We start from the raw sequence: 10,642 nt of genomic DNA, 5'->3' as shown, positions 1-10,642 counted from the left end.
TGGAGCAGATAATGGGACATGGCGTGCCCACAAGTCTGGGTTCATCTCCACATCCCAGGCATCTGGGCTGCCATGGGAAGCTGTGCATTGTCCTCTATGGAAACATGGTTGTCCTGCAAGCCAAGCCTGGCTGTGCTCCCTCTGCTTTGTCTCCAAGTCTGAAACAGGCTTTTCCTGCTGCTCTTCTGTCCCAGAAATCCCAGGGAGAAGTTTTGTAGTGTCCTGCCCACAAACCATCTTGTATGGACTGGGGGAGAAGCAGCATCCCCACCCCATAGGGGTACCCTCAGGGATGGCTGAGAATTAAATCCTTTTTCACCCCCTATGGGCATCATCTCTGTCAAGGCTCGACTCTCTACCTGCCCTACTGCTTCAGGGTACTGGGATGGGAGCGTGGGGATGGACTCATCACAGTTTCTGCCAGTAAAACACACCACAGCTTTGGTGGGCTGTAAATCCAGCACAGCCCTCCCTGTCCTCCCCACTGCTCCCCAGCTGGGGGTCTGGGTCCAGCCCCTCACCTTTCCACCCCCCACCTCCTGCTCTGATCCCAGCCAGCAAGCTGGATTTGCAACCTCTCACTTGGATGTGGAGCTGGGTGCAATTTCAGGCCTCTCCCCCATCGCAGGGGGTCTTAAGCTATGTTTAAGAGCTAAATTACAACTGGGCAGCCATCCCTGGCAGAGAACCACAAAAACTGGGGAGGCAGCTACCAAGGGTGGTGGAGTCCAACGAGTATAATGCATGCATCAAGGAAAGGGGCAGCCAATGGCAGGGGTCAGGTGGCTTCAGGAGGGTTTCTCACCAGCACCACCACTTGCTGCGCCACCCCACGGTGCAAAGCCATCCTTTGGGGCAAGGTTATTCATGAGGATGAGGTTACGTTGCTGCTTAAATAAAAGGTATTTTGCTGGCTGGTTTGGCTTTTAAAGAGGAGTGAATGATGGCCTCATGAAGCATCAGAACTTTCCTTGACTCCACCACCGTTGTCCTCCCAACTGCCTCACCCATGAAACTAGCATCCAACATCCAAGCACTGTATTTTTTTTGCATCATTTTAAACTAAGCTGCTCCCCTGATCCCTGTTCATCGAGATGGGGCAGCCTCAGCCCCCACCTTGGAGGAGGCGCAGGTCCCTCCTCTACTTCAGAGTTTCGGTGGGCTGGAAGGAGGTGGTGCAGGGCTGGGGGGAGCTGAGGAAAAGGCTGCCCAGGGGCCAGCAAGGTGGCTTGCAGCCCAGGGAGAGCTTCCCACTCTTCCCGCACATTCTGCAACATCCCATGCTGATTCACCTCACAGAATTTACTCTTACCCTGCTAAAGGCCACTAAACCTTCACATTAATCCTCCCATTATGGGACTTCCTTTGATGTCAAAGGGGGAATTTTTTTTTTTGATGGCAAAGGGGGATTTTTCCCCCCTGGTGTAATTATTCCTTCTTTTTCTTCACCCTTTTTAGGCACAAGAGATTCCTGCCAGATGCATGACTTGTGGAGGCAGCTCCCACACAAGGTATTTATATATTTATATGTATATGATGGGAACGTGGTATTGAAAGAGCTGAAGTTTCAGGCAGAAGATAAAGGGAATTTCCCATTTCCTATTTGTTTCAGTGGAAGTTGCCCGGGAAAAGTCTGCAGCAGGACTGGGACCAAAAGCAACACTTGAAAGTAACTCCTTAAGATAAACATGTCCAGTGAGAACATCTGCTCTTTAACACTATCACTGAGCAAGTTTTGATGTCTGGGAATGTTTCTGGGCACTGCTTAAATTACAGGGATGGGCAGAGCAGATCCACTCCAGCCCTGCATGCTTTTCCTATTGAACATCTCAGGTGCTCCTGGGTTTGCTGGCCTGAACATCCCAGCACATAAGGCTCAGGAAGCTGGCAACTGTGGGTAGTGCTAAGGGAGCTTTCTTTAATAGCTGTTAATGATGGAACGGGCAGATTTATTCAGAGTTTCAACCAGTTTTATTAATTACTAGGAAAAAAGAGATACAATTGCAGAGATCTTTACTGAAAATGTTGTAAGGTCTATATAATTCAACGGTAATGTGCATTTTTGCTCATAAATCACTGCATGGAGAGCATAGGCTCCCCTCCCAGCATAACCTGGGGCTCTTCTGGGAACGGCCAATGATCCCTGGGAGGCAGCAGCCAGCCGTGCCCTGGCAGCTCAGGTCGCTGGGACTCCCCACCGCAGAGCCCGGGTCCCGGGGCCCCCCCCCCGCCGCGCCGCGGCTTCGATCCGCTCCCGAAGCGCCCGTGCCCAGTCCTGCCCCTGCACCAGGGCAGTGCACCTGGCCTCCATCGCCCTCAGGGCACTGATTTCGGGGGGCACCTGGGGAACCAGCCCAGCTCGGAGCACGGCATCCTCAAATTTGGCTGCGGAGGCTGGAGCTAAACAACACCGGGGCGTGCTGGAAAGGAAAGGGAAGCAAGAAAACGTTTGGTGTAAGTGAGCCCAGAGCTGGAGATGCTGGAGGAGCAGTGGGAGAAGTGAGTCTCCAACTGTCTTCAGTTACTCCATTGTTCTATCACCCAATGACCCCGCCCCACCTTTGAGAGGTGAAATTGGGGGAAGGAAAGGAGAGCTGTCAGTTGAAATGTGAACAGAATAAGCAGTTAATAAAATAAAAATTTTAAAAAATCTTAATACTAATACAAAGTTCACAAAATTATACTCGGGCAACATAGCAGTCGTGAGCTGCGTGCTCCCAGCAGTGAATGCTGGCTGTCAGGCACTGCAAGCACCACAGCTCCAGCACACAGGAGAGGCAGCCTCGGGAGCAGAATGATGGGTGAGACCTTCCAGGAATGGTGGTCATCAGGAGAAGAGATCATCTCCAGTTAACTTTCTAATTTATAGTGCACATGACATTTATGGCATGGAATTCCTCTGTTGGCCAGCTTAGGTCAGCTGCCCTGGCTTTCACTCCTCTGAGTATGTGGCTAACTCAAAAATGCTGAAGACCTGGATCACTCTGGAGACCCACATACCATGGCTGGCCACAGAGCAAACCAAAGTGTCTTATCAACTTGGTTCTCCCTGAATTGGGTGCTGCAACCTTCTCCAAAACACGGGTTTCCTGAGTAGAAAGATGGTCCTACAATTCTAATATAGCAAAACCAAGAGTGATGCTCCCAACCCCAGCTGTCCTTACCCATGGTGCTGGGAGTAGTGGTAGTGAGCAGCCACGGCAGAGTGGGGGCACAGCAGGTACCGGTTCTGCTCCCAGCAGCGCTGGATGGCGCCCACGATGTCCTCATCGGAGGCCGAGCAGGAGCCTAGGGTCTCTGAGAGCTGTGGCCCCAGGAGAAACAAGGGCATCACCACCTGACACGTTCCCAGCTGGGTTTGTGCCACAGGTACCCAGCCAAGCAGCTCAAAATGGGGAGGCTGGAGGATGGGGTCCCCCAGGGATGGAAGGAAAAGGGGCTGCTGCTGCTGCAGCCAGGGGATGAGGCATGGGCTGGAAACAACAGCGGGGCTGGGCTGTGAGTGAGGGGTTTCCATCCCCGTGTGCTGGGAGCGTGGGTGGAGAGGAGCTGCTGTTTGCATGCTCTGCAGGAGTTTCTGAAGGCTTCCAAAACCCACCTCAGTGTAAAAACTCTTCTTTCTTTTAATAATGCAGCTTTTTAGCATTTATTTTGCTGTTGTGCAGGCAAGAGCAGGCACCAAGCAAAGGATGCTCTGTGAGGACGGTGTGTGTTGGATGGGAAGAGGCAGGACTTTGTATCTGGCCCAAAGAGTCTCGCAACTCTAATGTTTGGTTTTCTCCTGTATTTCTCTCTGCTTTGTTTTTGTGCTCCCATTTGCCACAGGAGTGGGGCTGAGCTGCAGTGCCAAACCAGCAGACACACTCCCAAAAGCCACGCTCGGTTTGTGTTGGCACCTGCTGCAGGATGCCTTGGTCCACAGCTGCTGCTGCTGCTGGAGTGGCCAAGGACGGGGTGGTTTCACATTCTACTTAAATAAATGTGGGCAGTTTTTAATCAGTTTTGCAAAGAAGAGACTTCTTTTTAAAAATAAAATAATAATTTAAAGGAGGTTTTTAACATCCTGTGGCCTCACGCTTAAATTTTCAGTTGGAAACCCAACACTACCACTTTTTTATTCTGAAAATGAGTTGAAAACAACTGGTAGTGGTAAATCTCCTTGCACGTGCACACTCTTGGTGCTGCGTGCATGAGGAACTGACCTTCCTGTGCAAGTCCTCCGGCAGCTGGAGGCTTTTCGATGCGCTGAATCGCTCCATCAGCGTCCTCACCAGCTGGCTGTCAGACCCCGAGAGCAGCCAGAGGATCCTCTCCATGTTGTAAGGCTCCTGGGATAACAAGGCAATAGGTGAGCAGCAGAAATTTGAGCATCTCTCTCAAGGGGAGAGCATGTGCATGGATTCTCTGATGTCCCGTTAGGGTTGAGGTCCTACTGCCCCATTTTTCTTGGGGGAGGTTGGGGTGGGCTTTGTTTCTTCCCCCTGCATACCTACATCCCAAGACAAGTCTTTGGGAACACGATATCTTCCAGACCTCTGACTTGTCAGAACAGCCTGGCAATGACCATCAGATTAAAAAAACCTCATGAAGGGACGACTGATAAATCAATGGTGACCACATCTGTACAATCACCTCGAGGAACCCAGGCTAATAACACACCATGTATTTGAGAACCAGAAATATCCAGCTGTTTACTCAGTGTTGCAGATGCTGCCGTGAGTCACCCAGCTCCTGTGTGACTTAATGAGACACCCAGCTCCCTGCAGGGCTGACTGATAATCTTTATGAGCATACAAGGCACATCTAGGGCCAGACTGGCCTGTATGGCTTGTGGGGCAATCGGTGATGCAACACTGCAGCAAAACTTGGTGCAAGATCCAGCAGGAGCATCTCAAACCAATTCCACTGCTCACTGTCTCATTCCTGCATGCTCACAAGCACCAAGAAACATTCATCCAGGAGGTCTGAGAAACATTCATCCAGGTGGTCTGGCCCAGAGACCTTGTAGGGACAGGCAGGACAAGGTGCACTGCAACTACAGAGTCCTCATCGCATCTCCTGGCTTCAAGTCCTGGTTTTGGATGAGCTCTTTATACCTTTTAGCAGCTGACAGTGCCCATGACCTTTTGTCTCTCCATCGTCTCCTACCTTGGCAAGTCATCAGAACTTACTCAGCCTTTTGTGTCCCTATCTGAGCAGCTTATGGCCCCAGTCCTGTTCTTCATCTTCCCACCACCATCTCCCAGAGCCTACAGCCTGTAATCTTCAGTCTAGGCTGGGTGTAGCCAGCCCTTTGCTTCAGGCTGTCCCATTTTAGGCTGTCCTCTGCTTCCCAACTTGGCTATCCTGAGAAGCTACATGTCAGCACGGCTGGATTTTAATGACCTGCTGCTGGAGGTGACTCCAGCACTATCCTCCTGACACTCCTTCTCCTGTCCTTCCTTCTGCTGCTCCCACATTGAGACCTTCCCCTTCCCCCTCCATTCATACCAGCCCTCTGGTTTCCACTGTAGGTCACTGCAGGGATCCCAATAAGTTGAACTGGGCCAGGACACTGGTGCAAGCACTGGCCTTGCCATTTAAGTTGTTAGCCAGCTCTCTGCTCTGATTTTGTCCTGTGCCACTAGAGTTGTCCAGGAGAATATTTGGGCTCAGTTTGGAGGACAGATTATATTTGGGACTGTTCCCAAGGAAAGTTTTGGCATGTGGATGTGAGCTGAGTGGTGCTCCCTGACCTCAGGGCCACAGAACAGCCTCTGGTGTGCTTTAGGTACTGCAGAGACACAGCATCTGCTGTGGTGCTCCTGGGATTGCACCTGAAAAGGATCATCCACACTAGACTTTCTGCTTCACCTTCAACTCTTCATTTAGTGCCCAACTGGAAGTCTCTCTGCTTTATCTTAGTCTGGAGAAGAAGCAGCCTCCAGCGGCTGTGCACTCTCCATCCCTGAAGGTTTCTGACCTGTGACTGGACAGAGCCCTGAACAACCTGGTCTGACCTCAGGGCTGACCCCCCTTTGAACAGGTCCCAGCTAGAGACCTCCTACATGAATGACCTGTTGAGCTATGGAAATATTTGCATGGATGATTCAGATGTGAGCTGAACAACAAGGCAGCTGTGGAGAGGGGTGTGCAGAAGGATCCACCCATCCAGCTCCTCAGGAATCTTTGAACACCACCTTACCTGGCTGCCTTCCCTCATCATCCCAAAGTCTTGCACATGTTTAGACGCCTCAGCAGACCAGTGCTACTGAAGGGACACAGGCCAAGAGAGGAACCCAGCTACCCTTTGAGCTCTGAGGAGCCCCACAAAGTCAAGCCTCAGGAGAAAAGTCATGCTTCAGACCACAGCAGCCTGGTGATAGGGGCGTAATGATTTACTGAACTCAAAGCATGGCTGTTCCTCCAGGCTCCCAGGTCCTCCCAGTGTGTTTGAGCAGCTTTTGGAAAATCCAGGTAGCTTAAGGCCACAGTGATACAACAGCAAGTGCTTCACACTTCGATCACTTGTTTGGAAGCAGATTCAATCCTTGTGGACCCCAGGGCTGGTGTGAAATGGGAGGCATTTTCCTCCAGGTGTTTGGTATCTCCACCTCCATGACGTTTCATTTCTGAGGACTTTGCCTGCCTGCTGAGACTTCTTTTGCTCTGAGCAAGCTTCAGATGGCCAAAAATGAGGCATTTCTTCTGGGCTCCCCTACCTTCTTCCTGGTCTTTTCTCTTGCTCTTGGTGGAGCCTTTCAGAAGCATCAACAAAGCCCTTGACACGTGATGGGATTTATAATTTTCTAAGTGTCTCCTTTTGAGGACACATCCTTCTCTTGCTAACCTTGCACATAATGAAACCCCATAAACCCAGCACTGACAATGAAGTTTACAAAATTAAGCCCTGAAAAGTGAGGAAGAAGGTGTTTGATCTGTCTCAGCTCAGCAGACTGTAGCATAAATGCTCAATGTGAGTCACGCCTCTTAATGCATTGCTGAGAGGCGTTGCCAGGGACAGAATCCTGCCCTCATAAACCAGGCAGCACAAAGTACAAGTTAAAAAAAATGTTAAAATATGTAATATTTGGTATTTTCCCATTTTGGACAATTCATTACACACCTGAATATCCATGGCTGATGCTAACGTGGCCTTCACACTCTCTGACACTGAGAAATCTCCATGCTGAACAGTCCTATGAATGATGTCATTGCTGTTAACCACAGCAACCAGTCGAATCGGGAGACCCATTTTCTGGGCAATACAGCCAGCTGGGAAAAATAGTTAAAAAATACATGTGGGCTTGATGAAGAAACAGTCAAAGGAGATTGAGCAAAGAAGTCACTGTAAAACTGATTGAGCATACAGTTCAGAAGCAGACACAAATGACATTCCCTAAGGGACTCTGAGATATCTGGATTTAATGTTTTGGTAGAGCATCAGATTATGAAATCCAGGGATGAGAAGTTCCACCTGCCATTGGACACTGACCCTTGGGCATCTTCACGTTTGATGATGACAGGGGACTGAGAGGCCAGGCAGCTGTCGTTCAGGCAGAGAGATGAATTTGGGCTCTGTAGCTTATTACTGCTGCCTCAGATGGGCAACCTAGAAGTTTAGTGGATGCAGTTGAATGCATCAAATCCTTTCTTGCTTTCATGAGACAGCTGAACACCTATTTTGTCATTGAGGCAATCAAGGACTCGTATTTAGGCCAGATTATGCAATTAAGAGTGGTTCTCTTAACTGCACACTACCATGCAAGCCAGAGTAGGACGAGGCAGGACTCCACACCCCTATTAATGTCTTGGTTAGGAAATCAGAGCCACAGTGTTTTCCCTCTTTTTCTGGATCAAACACATTTTGTCCTCTTCTAATGTGCCTATCCTCAAGATAGCCACAGTCACCATCACAAGGTGGTTTGGGATTTTCTGTGCCTTGCCAATCGTCAGTGAAACCTGGATGAGTAATAGCCATACATGAGTAATAAAAGTGCTTCTGAAGAAATCCTACCAGAGAGTGGGTGTTTTAATAAATAGCAATAGCCAGTATCTACAGAGTGCTTTTAGTCCATAGGTCAGAGCACTCTCCTCCATATCTAACCTATCTTTTTACCCTTCACCTGTGATATTTCCTCCTCCTCCTGTTGGCACAACAATTTCCACCACTGGCAGCGGGGTGGTATCCAGGGTTGGGGCGCACTGAAAGTAAGCATAGAAGTGGTGAGCAATCTGCACCATAATCCTGGACCAATTGACCGAATTCAGGCTCATCAGATTGTATTTTCTGGCAAAATCGCCGTCTGCGAACAGCTCCTTGATGGGCTCGTCGATTTCATCACTGTTCCCGTGAGCTGCCAAAAGCAGAAAGGAGAGATCAGATCTGCCAGCCTCAGCCCACCAGGCAGTAGGTATTTCTGCTCAGAAATAGGGCCAGTCTCAGGCCCCGGGGTTAGCTGCTGCCAGGGGCATGCTAAGCTGCCCACCTGCCTCGGGGGCTGTGGGAGCCAGGGGCTGGGTAGCACCACGTGGATGCTGGGTGGTTTCTGCAGACATAGCACTCTGGGATCTTGTTTGATTTAAGTATGTATTTGACAGGAAAACAAGTGCCTGCATCCACTGTGAGAATCCAAGGTGAGACCTGGATTCTCAGGGTCAAGCACCTAGTGGTGATTCCTAACCAAGAAGCTGAGGGGACAGATGGAAGGGATGACTCTTGATCCTTTTAGTGACAAGAAACTGCTGAATTCAGTGGAGCTGAACATCAGCCACCTGCATGGATGCAGCTCTGATCTGCAGCCAGGAGAAAAGAAAGCCTTTAACCACTTGGTCATCAAACTGGGGACGTCTGCTACAGGCTCTTGTTAGCCACATGGTAGGTAGGTATGGTGACAATGATGGCAATGACCTAACTGGCTGCAGCTTCTAAAGCACCAGCCCTCTGAGACTTCTAGTGTCATGGCTTTGACACAGCAGGGCCATAAAGTGGACAGTCTAACAGCAATGCCAACCAGCAAAGACGTGGACGTTGTCTTCAATGACTGTGGTCATCTGAAGTTCTTGTATCTTGGTGCATAACCCCTTAGGAAGCAGAACAAAGATGTCCATGTTCTTCTGCCCTCTCACACTCTCGATTGCAGAGCTCCCTGTGTCCCCTGAAGTCCCTGTTTCAAAGTGAGGGAGAACCAAGAAAAGCAGAAAATTGATGCACCAGTTGAACCTGCATCAGTGCACTTCAAGAAGAAGATGCAGAGATGCTCCATGAGGCGATTTTGGCTGGATCAGTCACCCTGACATTGCCCAGAGATCACACACCAGCCACCCACAAGGCTATACCACCCTGGCATCTGGGGGGTGGGGTGGGGTTATAGGATGATGGCTCTCAAGGTAGAGCCCTGCCCAGAAGTTTTGCACACACACCCCTCCCAAAGAGGTGTACTCACCCACCAGAATAGTGACATGCTTCTGCTTTTTCTCCAGGAAGTACTGTAAAAACTGCCCTGTGCAGGACAAGGACAGATCCTTAAAAGCGTACGTAACCCCATGCCAGAGCTCCAAAACGTTCAGCCCATCTTTCAGCCTGGACAGATGGACGACGTCCTTGTGTCTGAACCTGCTGAAGGCCCTGTCGATCAGGTCTAGAGGGAAAATGGTAAAGGGGCTGTCAGGTTGGGCAGACAAGAATTTTTCTGACCCATGGCTTCCTGCACCTGTGCCCTTCATGCTCCTGGAAACCTTTCTGCCCAGCCAAAGACTCCGTTGCTGGAGAGGTGACATAAATCAAAGAAGTTATTCTTAGCCTTTAGGAGTAAACCAGCCCACTTTTGTTGTGTCTGATAGCACTATGGCAAGCAACCCCAGGGAACAGCTGACATAACCAGAGCAAACGGTGTTAAACTGTAACCTGCGGGAAATCCAAATGTCATCCCCGTGTGCTGACGAGACAGAGGCTGCAGCTGCCCTCTGGTGGAAGTGATAGCTGTTAAATGCTAAAAACATTTGAAATTGGATTTCAAGGAGAGCATGGAGCAGCAGAAAGCCCTGGGGGGAGGGCAAGGAGAGCAGCTGGGTGCCCCAGGAGCAAGCAGGGCCATGGCATCAGCTACCCCTACTGTGGCCACCAGAACCCCTGTTTCACTCAGAGGACACCTCTTCCAGAAGGTAACAAGTCCCAGCAAGGGGACGGGGAGAACAAGGTACAGGAAGGAGCAGGCATGGTGCAGCAGGCTCCATCCTCTGGGCACTGCAAAGAGGATGGGGCAAAGGCAGAGAGATGTGTCTGAGCACCCCAAAATTCTTGTGCACATCCCCGTGAGCAGTTCCTTGCATGGCTGAGGCTCACCGCTGAGCGTGCGCCGGGGGACCAGCTCAGCTGTGATGAAGAGGGAGCACAGCTCCTTCACCAGCTCCCGGTAGGAGAGGCGGCTCCACCTCCGCAGAGTGTCCCGGTCCAGCGAGGGGATGTCCTGGGGCATGAAGAGGCCCCCATCGGATGCGTAGCCAGAGAAGAGGGTTCCCTCAAAGTCGACGGTCCCCGCACCTCCCCGGGTGCTGACGTACTTCATGGCTGCTGGGGAGGCATCACAGTCACTGCCGGGACCCCGGAGCATCCCCCTCTCCACTGGGAAAAGCCCCTCACCCCAAGCTGATTCTCCCCAAA

At 50.7% G+C, this 10,642-nt stretch overlaps 1 protein-coding gene across 1 annotated transcript; it reads right to left on the bottom strand.

Moving 5' to 3' along the window:
• Positions 1–2,198: 2,198 nt before the first annotated feature.
• Positions 2,199–10,573, bottom strand: THNSL2 (threonine synthase-like 2 (S. cerevisiae); the record flags this gene model as incomplete). The annotated part of the gene is made up of 8 exons (XM_008936577.1): positions 10,325–10,573; positions 9,426–9,620; positions 8,994–9,146; positions 8,106–8,336; positions 7,106–7,254; positions 4,203–4,328; positions 3,165–3,304; positions 2,199–2,420 (listed from the first exon to the last, which is right to left on the bottom strand). Coding segments are annotated over exons 1-8 (1,439 nt in total), but the record flags the coding sequence as incomplete, so codon positions are not given.
• Positions 10,574–10,642: the final 69 nt, after the last annotated feature.

This window comes from Merops nubicus, unplaced genomic scaffold (genome assembly GCF_000691845.1).
Source record: "Merops nubicus isolate BGI_N331 unplaced genomic scaffold, ASM69184v1 scaffold16253, whole genome shotgun sequence".
Classification (NCBI taxonomy): Eukaryota; Metazoa; Chordata; class Aves; order Coraciiformes; family Meropidae; genus Merops; species Merops nubicus.
Note: the sequence above shows the minus strand (reverse complement) of the source record. Positions and strands in the feature narration are given on the sequence as shown.